Source organism: Tamandua tetradactyla, chromosome 23 (genome assembly GCF_023851605.1).
Source record: "Tamandua tetradactyla isolate mTamTet1 chromosome 23, mTamTet1.pri, whole genome shotgun sequence".
Lineage (NCBI taxonomy): Eukaryota > Metazoa > Chordata > Mammalia > Pilosa > Myrmecophagidae > Tamandua > Tamandua tetradactyla.
The window spans coordinates 3,353,353-3,366,573 of NC_135349.1; the positions used below are offsets into that span (position 1 = coordinate 3,353,353).

General features: G+C 43.8%; 1 protein-coding gene across 7 annotated transcripts in view; it reads left to right on the forward strand.

Moving 5' to 3' along the window:
* The window catches only part of SDK1 (sidekick cell adhesion molecule 1), a 1,057,379-nt gene that overhangs the window by 793,198 nt on the left and 250,960 nt on the right, over window positions 1-13,221 (forward strand). For all 7 annotated transcript variants that reach the window (XM_077140486.1, XM_077140483.1, XM_077140481.1 and 4 more), the window contains one exon: window positions 10,775-10,858. In XM_077140486.1, coding sequence (XP_076996601.1) covers window positions 10,775-10,858 — 84 coding nt within the window. The remainder of the gene's footprint in view (window positions 1-10,774; window positions 10,859-13,221) is intronic.

Genomic DNA, 13,221 nt, shown 5'->3' on the forward strand with positions numbered 1-13,221 from the left:
AAACCTGAATTCAGTCGCAAAGCTTGGAAAATGGAGTGGTGACCTTTTGGTTGTACTTGTTACCCCCCATCCTGGTCTGTGTGCCACCAAGCTTCTGTTTAACTCTTTTCACTGCTGTGGTCTGTGTTCACTGATTACCCTGTTAAAGCCATTTTTTAGACCCAGAGGAAGATTAAAAACTATTGAACATTGCCTTTGTTAAACTAAAAAGTGAGAGAATGGGCTAAGTATAAGGAAAAGGCAATAAAATTAACTTCATTTGGGTTTCTTAGGTCCCAAATGCTGGAAAATATCAGTGTCCACTGTACAGGGGCTAAGGAAATCCTTGATTTATAATTAGATTATGATGAGATTACATTCAACTGTGAGACAAATGCCTTTATTTATCTTGTTTTCCCAGCTATTCCAAGACTTTATTTTTGCTAAGTGGGTGTGGTACCCTAGCATCCACCTGCTTTTCAGAGTGGGAGCTGCTACCACTGCTGATGAGAGGGAGGGTGCTTGGAGGTTGGCTTTAAATAGGAAAATCCCTACTTGATCCCTCCTCTTCAGGAATAAAGAGAAATGAGAATAAGGAAACTGGAATAAGCAGAACCCCTTCTGAAAACAATAGTTCCTTAAGTAACATATTTTCGAGTTTGCCACTTTGCCAAAAAAAAAAAAAAGCAAGTTCATGTGAAATTAGGAAGAGCATCAAGAGATACCTCATATCAGACAGCTGAGGATGCCTCATTCCTTTATACTGTTACAAAATGGCTTTGTGTCCCGAATGTGACTCTGCTAAATACGATGCAAAGTCAGCCTGTCAGCCCCTCTGAAGGGAGTGTAAGACTTTTTAAAGTACAGGAGGAGGCAGGCTTTGAGTCACAGATCATTGTTGATTCTGCACAAGGGATCTGAGCTGGCTCTTTTGCTGCCTTTCTCATCCAGATTTAGCTGTGGATTCAGCAACCACACCCCTTCCCTGCAAAGACCCTTCATCAGAGTTGTTCTGTAGCTCTGTGTTCAATAGCACATTACACATTGAACCAAAATTAAAACTGTGATGTGTAAATCTCTAGGAAGCAGGACTATTTTGTGTTAAAACGTTTTGAGGTAGTTTAAACAAGAGAAGAAATTTATCTCCCTGTAAATTAGGATGCTTGTTTCAATCATAATTCCCTTTTAAAATATTTAAATCTACCAAATGATCTTTGACTTGGCATTTATCGCCAAATTCCCAAGCAGATTGTTACTGTATTTTCCAGAATTAGTGCCTGTGTTCTGACTTTTAAAGGTACGCAAACACCCTTCACCTGTTTATGATGCTGATTTGAATCTCTTTTTATTCAGAAAAATTGACAGTGACAGGCAGAACGTTGTCATTGAATCCTATTAGGAAAGCTCTGAAGACAGTGTCTTTGTCACTTCAGAGTGATTTGGGTTTGATTATAACCCCAGACCCAACAATCATGGAGGGAGTCCTCGGGAAATGTCTCCAGTTTCTCAGGGCTGTCACGGGTGGGACTGTGAAAACAGCTGCAGACATGAACATGCAGGTGAAAGAAGCAGAAGCACATTGGCTTCCAGTTACTCTCATTTCACACTGATGAGACCAGACAGACTAGTTGTGTTGTTTACTCCCCCCAGCAGCTTGCCTGCTGTACTGCTTGGTTCCCGCAGCTTAAACAGAAGCCCCATGTCAGGTGCTGAGACCCCACATGACTCCCCACCACCCACCAATGAAACCAGACCCCTCAGTTTGGCATACCATGCTCTGTGGCCCACCTGCAGCTTGGTTTTGCTGCTGTATCTCCAATTGTCTTCTGTCATTTCCTGACCTCCCTTCTGCTCCCTCCAAGTCTGACCCGTGCTGCTGACTCCCCCACTACCCCCCCAACTCCAGCTGTCAGTGCCCACCATCCTGAACACACAGGGGCAGGGACCACCCCTGTCCCAACCATGGCCCCTTGTCTTTCCTGCTTCTGCACACACCATGACTTTGGGTGACCAGCGCCGCCTTGCCTTGCTGGCCACTGGAGTCCACTCCCCCCAGCAGTGTGGCAGGTTGGGCCTGCTGGGGGAAGATACCCCCAGGAACAGCCGCCAGCCCATGTGTGATGGACATTGTGGGCAAGTGACCTCACCCCTGCAGTACTTAACACTGGGGCTCTAACTCACAGGTGTACTTTCAGTACTTTCAGAGTGCCCCGGGGAGCTAAGCCCATACACAGAGGCAGCTGGCCTTGTCCTCTTTCTCCCACTCCCCTCATGGGGCTTCTGTTCCCTGCTGCCCCCAAACAACACCTCACAGTCAAGGCTGCCCTGAGTTCTGCTTCTGGGAGCAGCCACACCAAGGCGGTGGCCAAGCTCATGCTGATCCCTGTGCACTGCTCGTGCCCCGCCTGGGAGTGGGGCTGCCCTGCCTCGTGTGCGCTGCTTTCCATTCGCAAGGTCTGCATGGCCTCCGTGGTCACCCTTGGGGACATCTCCAGCTTGTCATCAGAGGGAGGGCAGCAACCCCTCAGCCACACATCCATAGCCCTCGGGACACACCGCTGGGCAGCACTGTGTGGTGTGTGCTCACGCAGCCTCCCGACACAGACTGTACACATTCTTCTTGCACTGTTCACTAGCTTGAGCACGCATCTTTGCCTGTGCCGGCCTCGGTTTCCACGTCTGAACAATGGAGAGAATGATGCCAGTTCAGTTGTGAGGATGAAAGGAAACGATGTGTGTCTCAGAAGCACGAAAATGGCAGCTTTATTAGCTGCCGGTTTAACTCTTTTATTACATATATTTTGTGTTAATAGTTATCTACTGATAATTCGCTATATAACACCCATTTTTGACGTTTGCTGAAATTGGGATGGTCTCACAATTGATAGAGACATTTTTTTTCAGATGATAAATAAAGCAGTAGTGCCTCTTCTCAATGCGCACAGTGTCTCAGAGGCCTTGGGAGGCAGCCTGAGGGTCTCAGTGGTCCCTTCGTCTCACACAAAGCACGTCCATCTGCAGGCTCACCTGCTATATCAAGTGCGTCCATCCACAGTATCTCAGAGGCCGTGGGAGGCAGCCTGAGGGTCTCAGTGGTCCCCTCATCACGCACAAAGCACGGCTATCTGCAGGCTCACCTGCTGCAGTGAGTGTGTCTATCCTGAACTCACTCTCAGTCCCACTCAGAGCATCCACTGAGGAAGAGTAACTGTTATAGATGTAACCTCAAATGTAACTGTTAGAGATGTAACCTCGAATCGGTTCTGAGTTTTTATGCACAAATTATTCTGAAACCCAAATACAGTAATGAAATTATTTGCAACATCTCTTGTCTGATACCAAGAACACATTTGAGGAGGTATTCTAGGCTATACTATAAGGTCTCCTAGAGCTTTTGAGACTCAGCACCTCGTAAATGCTGTATATCTCAACATAGAATTCCTTCTCCCCTGCCGTCTTCCCACCCCCTTCATCTTCAAAGCCAGCAGCAGCAGGCCGAGTCCTTCTCAGGCTTTGAATCCCCCTAACTCCCCTGTGCCTCATCTCTCCTGCTTCCAGCTGGGGAATGTTCTCTAGGCCATGTTTTAGATTGGATCCACCGAGATAATCCAAGATAATCTCCCAGCTTCTAGGTACGAAACCTCAGTCACATCTAAAAAGGCCTTTTGGCCTCTTAGGGTGATATAGTCCCAGGTCCCAGGGGCTGGATTATGGCCGTCTCTGTTGGGGTCAGCATGATGACAGCCAAGGGGACACGAAGAGGTTGGCTGTTCCACTGAGATGGCCACTGTGGCAGGGGAGGGCAGCAAAACATGGTTTGGGGCTACCTGGGAAGTACCCCACTTCCTGTTCTGAGATTGGGAACTGGAGATTCAAGCTGATGCTGGAAGCAGCTGCCTGTGGTCTCTGGGCAGAGGTGGTGACCCTGCTGTGCTGGCCTTTGCTTTGAAACTCTCCTTTCACACAGGGCATGAGCGCATTTCCCTGATGTCTCCATATTGTTTCAAAATGATGAACGTGTTAGTCTCAAACCCTGGTTTCATTAGCTGCATTTGTACGATAAATTTTTAAAGGTCTAGAATGTTCCTCTGTTGGCAGTGTACCCTTTTTAGAAAGAGTTGTTGCTGATTAGATAAGACATGTAGTTGCCCGCTTGCCTTTTGAAGGTTAAGTAGTTGAAAAAGTCTATGCATAGGGTGACTAATTCAAACCGGATTTGTTTTCACACTGTTGAGCTCACAATCTTTCCAAGATTGACATTTCTGATGTTTTTTCCCACATGTTTTCCTTACAGCAGATTAAGTGTTAAAAAGAGCTGTGGATGAGAGAAGAATCTTCCCAATATCTGTTGAATTAGGCTAATGTAAAAGGTCAGCAGTGAGAGAAATTGTAACATATAGAAGGTGGAAGAAGTAGTGAAATTAAAATCAGGAGCTGCTTGGGTCTCTAGGGGCCTTTGGCGGCTCCATGCCTACTCTCCTTGCTCAGCCTCCTGAAAAACTTCCTGGAACAAAGCAAGAGTATATGAAAGATGAGCAAGCATGTTGCACCCATGCTGGTCCTGGCCTTCCTTGTTGTGAGCTAGTAAACTTCCTTGGGTATTGGCTCGATGAGAGAGAGACAGAGCTTCTTTGCAAGCACTGGCCGGCCACCTTTCCTGGACCTTGCCCAGGGCTGAGGAGCTGGCACCTCTGCAGTTGGTGGTTATGGAGTGTGTGGAGGGAGGTGAAGTTCTTCCCCCAGGCAGCTGTGGTGTGTACCAAGCTCACATGGTAATTGGCTGGGTGGGCGATGGTGGAGCTCAGTGACGCACTGCCAGGTGGGGCCTGGAGGGCCCTAATACACTGGCCAGTCCCTGTCATTCCTGCGCCCAGCCCTCCCCAGCTTGGGTCGCTGTGGAGAGACCCCTTGTCTCTACACCAGACTGAGTCCCTCCCTGGCACTTGGGGCAGCTGTGGGGCATTACAGAGGGGGAGAGCAGCCAGCACTGGACACCAGGGTCACTGGTCATGGGAGTGTTGAACATTTTTGTTTTTATTTTTATTATCAAAATGTAATCCATCTTGGATGACTGTCAAGGGCACTATGCTGAGTGAAAAAAGTCAGTTCCAAAAGGTCATGTGCTTTTGAATGTTATATGAATATATGATTCCATTCACAAAATATTCTTGAAATGACAAAATTACAGAGATGGAGAACAGATTAGTGATGGCAGAGGTGAGGGATGAGGGTGGGAGCGTGTTTATAAAGGGTGTCAGAACTGACCATGGCGGTGGATCCCCGGTCCTACATGTGTGATTGCCTAGAAGTGAATACACACACATGCATATGGAGCAAAACTGGGCAGATCTGAGTGAGCTGGTTGTGTTTACACCAGGATCCTGGCTGCGACACTGCTCTGTAGCTCTGCTAAGTTGTCACCACTGGAACAAACTAGGTAAAGGATGCATGGAGTCTCTCCATGCTGTTTCTTACAGCTGCATGGGACTCTAGAGTTATCTCAAAATAAATTGTTTAATTATAAAAGGAAAAATGTGACTTATCATAGGCAGATGTTGATGTTTTCACGTAATTTTTTCCCTTCGTCCCTTCACATTCCTTGAGTGAAAACATGGTGGTAGATATTGACTTGGCATTCGTTGATGAATGCGGGGCATGCCCTGCACAAATGCGCCTCCACAGGATGCAGCTACTGTGTTGTGAGAATATAAATAACACTGCATCGTTACTATTGATTAAGGGAACCTGACTGAATGGTGAATATATGAGTGTGCCGTGAACACCAGCCGGAAAAAACAGCCATTAAATCTTGGCAGTATTTCTTTAGGCCTGGTCCATACGCAAAAACTAAGTAGAGGATTCTACCTCCCATTAGTGAGTTGCAGACATTGGCCCAGCCAAAGTGAATAATTCAGGCAGATCATTTCTGCTTGAATTATCTGGATAATTACAAAATTTATACCATACTTTGCCTCAATTCAAAAACCTTCAGCATGTTCTTCTTAATCATTTCTTTTAAGTGCTAAGTTTTCATTTCTTTTTCCTTTTTTTAGGTTCCACCCTGTTTTAAAGATACAGTCTAGTATAGGAGGCATGCTAGGCTGTATTATCCACACTCAACACAATTGCAATAAAAACAAACTACTCTGGAAGACAGTGCCCAGAAATTAATTCACGCAGATAGTGAATACAATAGTCTTTTATTATTCTGATAATGAAATCACTCCCACCTTAATACTTGACTAACTTGGCCATGCTACTATTGAATTTCTGCTGAGTAAACTGAGAAAAATATTGCAATTTTACTCTCCATGGAAATTCATTGTTTAATACAACCACTGTCTTTTTGTTGTTGTTGAATAGATGAGTTGTGTATCTAGAGACAGGCAAGTGATTAAGAGTTTCCTTTCGTACTAAAGATGCATGAGGACCCTCCCCATTTTTTTCATTTTGCTATTATTTTGTATTCCATTGAAGTATTAACTGTATGTATATTTTTAAAATATTTTCTCAAGAAATATCCGTACACATACAGTCCAACCACATTACACAATTGGTGGCTCACAACATCATCACATAGTTGTGTATTCTTCACCATGATCATTTTTGGAACAATTTCATCACTCTAAAAAAAGAAACAAAAAGAAGATAAAAGAACTCATACATCCCATACCCCTTACCCCTCCCTCTCAGTGACCCATAGTGTTTCAATCTACCCGACTCTTACCCTTTATCTGCCCCTATTATTTCTTTATTTTTCATCTTTATTTTTTTTTACCCCTCAGTCCATACCCTGGATAAAAGGAGCATCAGATACAAGGCTTTCACAATCACGTGGTCACATTATAAAAGCTATATAGTTATACTGTCTTCTTCAAGAATCAAGGTTACTGGAACACAGTTCAACAGTTTTAGGTACTTCCCTCTAACCCCTCCAATACAGTCTAATTTATGGTGTATACAATACATAAACTAACAAGGGATATCTATATAATGTGTAGGATACAGGATAACGTCTCGACTCTGTTTGAAATCTTTCAACCGCTGAGACTTTATTTTGTCTCATTTCTCTCTTTCCCCCTTTTGGTCAGGAAGCCTTTCTCATTCCTATGATGTTAGGTCCCAGCTCATCCCCAGGAGTACTGTCCAATATTGCCAGGGAGATTTACACCCCTGGGAGTCATGTCCCACGTAGGGGTTAGGGCAGCAAGTTCACCTACCTAGTTGGCTTAGAGCCACATCTGAGCAACGCAATGAGGGTGATTCTTGGGCATAATTATAAGTAGGCTTGTCTTCTCCTTTGCAGGAATGAACTTCATAAGGGACAAGCCCCAAGACTGAGGGCTCAGTCCATTGAATTAATTGTCCACACTGCTTGCAAGAATATCAGTAATTTCTCAGATGGGGAAGTTGAATATTTCCTCCTTTCTCCCCAGTCCCCCAAGGGAACTTAGCAAATACTTTTTGATTCTCTACCCAAATTATTCAGGGATATTGCGGGGCATTACCCTAACCTGTACAAATCAACAAGATTTCACTCCCTATTCAAGATTCCATGTAATTATGATGTTTAAATAAGCTAATCATACAAGTTAAATTAGATAATGTGCTACCCAAAAATATAAATTTTGCACCAAATAAACATCTGTCCCTTTGGTCTCTTACAGAGGTTGAAGCTTGAAAATATGGGTCATATCATCCTTTACCCAGTATTCTAATTTACCTTAGTCCTATACACATCAGCTTCATTCACATCTGTAGATAAAGACTTACCACTTTTTCAGCTTTTTTAACAGTTGCTGAATAGGGTAATGTTGACTTTCATAGCTTCAGTGCTCTAACTCTGAGTCTCAGGTTTCACATAAATACCCAAGGTTTAAAGGAATGACCAAATTATATACAAATAACTCATTATCTCAGAATTTAGAAATTTCAGTTAAACTCCTAAATATCTGTGACTGCTGTAAGAGCTTACAAGCTGGAAACCTTTATAATAGGCCCCAATCTGATAACCGATGCTCGCTGAGTTTGTGTATTATACTTACTCCATATGAATGAAGCATGATAATATTTGTCTTGTTGTTTCTGACATTTTATTCAACATACTGTTCTTAAGGCTCATTCACTAGTTGCACGCCTCACAACTTCATTCCTTCTTGCAGCCACTCAATAGTCCATTGTGTGTCCACAACACAGTTCCCTCTATTCCTCAGTCGTTATACCCTTAGGCCACTTCCATCCACCAATTATTGCCAATGCTGCCTCCATAAACACCAGTGTGCAAATGTCCATTTGTGTGCCTACTCTCAGCTCCTCCAAGTACTGGGGTTTCAGGATCTATGGCAACCCCACCCCTAGCCTCCTGTGGAACCACCACACTGGCCTCCAAGGGGTTGCACCTCTCAGCTTGCCTACCGACAGTGAACAGGTATATCTCTTTCTCCACGTTTTCTCTAGCACTTGTTTCTCTCTATTTATTTTTAAATAATTTTATTTGCACATCATAGAATCCAGCCTAGGTAAATAGACACACCTTCGCCACCATAATCTATATGAAGACATTTCCTTTTCTTCTGCAAAGTATCCATACCCCTTCCCCATGCCTTCACTTGTTGGCATTTAGTTTTGGCATAATGCCTTTGTTACATTCACTGGAAGCATATTACAGTGTTACTGTTGACTCTAAACCCTGACTTGTATTGATTGTACCTTTTCCTGTATACCACCCATTTTCAGCTCCTTACAATATTGACATTCATTTGTTTTCCCTCATGCAGAAATGTTTTTTTATTTGTGCATTTAATCATGATCATTGTCTACTCTAGGCATTCATAAGTTATACCATCTCAGTCTTTATCCTTTATCTTTCCTTCTGGTTTCATACGTGCCCCCAGCCCTTCTCCTTCAATCATTTCACATTCATTTTCATTCAGTGTACTTATATTATTGTGCTACAGTCAGGTAGTATTGTGCTATCCATTTCTGAATTTTTACAATCAGTCCTTTTGCACAATCTGTATTCCTTTAGCACAAAATGCCCAATCTCTACCATATTTCTATCTCCTGATAACCTTTGTTCTTAACTTCAACTCTCAAAGTTCATTCATTAATGTTAGTTAATTTTAGTGAGACCATCCAGTATTTTATCCTTTTGTTTCTTGCTAATCTCACTCAACATAGTGTCCTCAAGGTTCATCTGTGTTGTTACGTGCTTCATGACTTTATTCTGTCTTACAGCTGCATAATATACCACAGCTTGTTTAGCCACTCATCCATTGATGGACTTTTGAGTTGTTTCCATGTTTTGGGAACTATAAATAATGCTGCTATAAACATTGGTTTGCAAAAGTCTGTTTTTGTCCTTGCCTTCAGTTCCTCCAAATGCATACCTAGTAATGGGATTGCTGGATCATATGTCAATTCTGTATTTAGCTTCCTGAGGAATCCCCAAAGTGCCTTCCAGAGTGGTTGCACCATTTTACATTCCCACCAACAGTGGATAAGTTATGGATAAGTGTGCCTCTTTCTCTACATCCTTTCCAGCACTTGTCATTTCTGTTTGTTTGTTTGTTTGTTTGAAAATGGCTGTTCTAATGGGTGTGAGATGGCAACTCACTGTGGTTTTGATCTGCATTTTCCTAATAGCCAGGGAAGTTGGGCATCTTTTCATGTGCCTTTTAGCCATTTGTATTTCCTCTTCTGAGAAGTGTCAGTTCATGTCTTTCGCCCATTTTGTAATTGGGTTGTTTGTCTTTTTGTTGATGAGTTGAAGAATCTTCATACATATGTATATATTCTTGCTGCTGGTAAAGTCTGTTTCCTTACCCTTGGGGAACCAACCTGCTGTGTCCGTTGGGGAGGGACCCCAGCCTCCTCAGCTTGGGGGACCTACAGTTCTGTGTGGGTCTCGGCCATTCCACCTGGTCCAGGCTGCTGTGTCCGTTGGGGAGGGACCCCAGCCTCCTCAGCTTGGGGGACCTACAGTTCTGTGTGGGGTCTCGGCCATTCCACCTGGTCCAGGCTGCTGTGTCCGTTGGGGAGGGCCCCAGCCTCCTCAGCTTGGGGGACCTACAGTTCTGTGTGGGGCCTCGGCCATTCCACCTGGTCCAGGCTGCTGTGTCCGTTGGGGAGGGACCCCAGCCTCCTCAGCTTGGGGGACCTACAGTTCTGTGTGGGGTCTCGGCCATTCCACCTGGTCCAGGCTGGTGTACACTGTGTCTGGTCACTGATGTTCCCCCAGCACTTGTTCTGCACCATTCCTGGGTGTTTACTAGCTGCTTTGGAAGACGGACTAAATTCCGCACCTCCCTATGCCATCTTCTCTGGAGTCTAAATCTGTATTTTGAAGACGAAGAACTGTTAAGACATGTTAATGTGCGCCAGTATTTCCCTGATAGAGGCCTGGTGGTTTGCCATGTCACTTTATTTGATGTGCTTCATGAGTTGGTGTTTAGTTTAGATATTGAAGCAAATTACCCTATAAAATACTGTGCTGTAAATATAAACCTTTATGAACCTCGTGGGATAAACCTTCTAAAATGCGAATTAAAATATTTCCTGATTCAAGCCCATAAACTCAAAAAATGGCCATCATCTGAGTACTAATTTGCTTTCCCAAACCTTGGAATAGATGTTGCCTTTGACCGCCACTCTGAATTCTGAATTTGTGTGCATGGTAGACACTAATGATGAACTTTTAAAAAATAGTTTTTAAAAGGATTTAATACTATGTAAAGCAATTAAGATCTTTTGAAACATACTTCTCTTGCTTAGTGGCTTTTTTTCTTGCTTATAGAGCCACCCTATTTTACTGCTGAACCAGAGAGTCGGATTTTAGTTGAAGTGGAAGAAACTGTGGATATCATCTGCCGAGCGATGGGTGAGTACAGAGAAGCTATTCAACAAAAAGGAGTGAAAGTGATATTTTCCCAGGGCAAGATTTTTATCAGGAAACATGGAGTATGGATAGTTAGAAACAGAGACTGCAGTGGAGCCAAGCTGAGTTCCTGGGCGTGTGACCTTGGGGAAGGTCCTCAACCTTGCTGAGCCTTTGTTTGCTGCTCTATAAGATGGGGAGAATTTTTACCCCAGTAGTCAGATCCTCTTGCCTCCCCTTCAATGCTGCCAGCCCGGAGGGGCGTGGATGGCCCCTGGGGAGAAGATCCATCCTCATCCCTGGGGCGCTCGGGGCTAGATGCCAGGTTCAGCTGTGGGAAGAGATTGTTTAAATTGTTTGAACAGGAAATCTCCCTATTGTTCTGCCTTCTCTGCTTTGGGTCAACTTTTCTTTTGCTCTTCAGATATTTCCACACTCTCTCCCTGTGCCTTCATCACTACCTGCCTGCTGTTCCATGTCGGGCACTGTAAGACAGTTTCATTGTAAAGCTGTGGTATGCCTTGACGACAGCCAACTAATGAGAAGAAATCGTGTTAAGGCCTGTCCTTTCCTCTACAGCCCTAAGAGCTAGGGGCTAAGGAGTATTAGCAGTTATGTAGATCTTCCCAACTACTCCATAGGAAAGACCTTGTCACCTCCCCATGCACGGGAGAACACCAAGCCTTAGGCTGGGGAAGGCCACCATCCAGAGCTGCTAAGGTGGCATGAGAGGCTCCAAGTAAAATCTTCGCCCAGTTGGTGCCTGGTTTATAGTAGCTTCTTGTTAAGTATTGGTTAAGTGGCATACCTAGGGTCACATGGTAACGAGATAGTGTCCAAATCCACCTCTATCTGTTCCCGAAGCAGGTGCTCTTTCTAGGACACCTGACCTCCCTTGGGAGCAGCCACCATGCATCTATGGGAACTGTGATAAGGATGTCATCTTTCATTTCTGCAAGTGACTGTGGTGTCACTGAGCAGTGTGGGTGGTCAGGCAGAGAGCAGCCGCTGGCCAGAGCCCCTTCCCCCTCTTCCCTGGGCTTTGGGTCCATCTGTCCTGCCCAAAGGACTTGATTTATTAGTGGCTCTGGCCACCAGCTCCTAGTTAGCTCATGATGCCATTTTCTACAGATCCACTCTCTCTCTCCTCTTTCTCTGGTCTCACTCTGCTAATACAGCTGCAGGGGAGGCGGGGATTGAGGGTAGAGAAGAGTCTTACGAAGTCTAAATGGAAATATTTTCCATTTTAAGGTTGCATCGTTCTTTTTCTATTATAAACACCAGCTTTTTAAGGCCAACAATTCTGTGATTGTGAAGCTATAAAATATTTAAAGTGCTTATATTTTAGAAATGAGAATATGCAGTACTGCAGGGTACAAGATTTCTGTTTATGACATTAAATTGCGCCCAAATAGAAACACTCCTAGTTCTCTGTGAACTAACAATTATTTTTCAATAAATGACAATCTTGAACTCTTCCTTTGACAAGAGAATGCTCTTTTTTTTTTGCTTGCTTTCTACAGGGTAAACTGCTTATTAAATATACACTTATAAATATATATTAAGAGATCTTTCAACGTTGCATTGCATCATGTAATTTCCTCTTTCTTTTAATTTTGACAATGAAAGTATAGCAGCATATGAAGTGGTTATTTTTTATGAAAGCTATATCATGTAATTGGTATTATGAGATTTTATGTGAAACAGTTATGCTCTTACCTTGAAATGGATTTTTCTAAATTTCCTGATCTAATGAAAAGTGACAGAAAACATAATTAAGGCAAAGAACAGAATCTGAGAATACATTATCTTGAAATATTCCCTGACATTAACTTTATTTATTAAAAAAGACATCTTGAAACTACATAGCATCTTAAATCAAGGGGTTTCAGTGTACTTTTCACCACAAATCATGTTTTTTAAGTCCATATTATATTTAGAAAAACTGAGGTACAGCACCATCTGAGCTCTAGAACATAGCCTTGATATTTTTGTATTTTCTCATGGGCACACCATATTTCTGAACTTTCTTATCCTGTATGCTGTGGTCTCATTCTATAATTTCTCTCTGTTCTACCAAACTTCCCTTCTTGGGTGAGCGTGACCCTCCTTGGTCTCAGGAAGTGTCAGGGAAAAGTCACAAGAGAGCCATCCTCCTCTATTGCTAGAAACCCAAGCCACCCAGAGAGGCTGGCAAGGGGATGAGCCTCATGGGTCTGTTCCAGTCTGCAAGGCCACGGGACGGGACCTTGCCATCCCCTGGGTGCCCTGCCCTGACCACAGCCATGTGGGGACTGCAGAGAGACGCCCAGCCTCCAACTGAGGCCGACCACTTTCACTCACAGCTCCTGCTGCCCTTGTGAGCT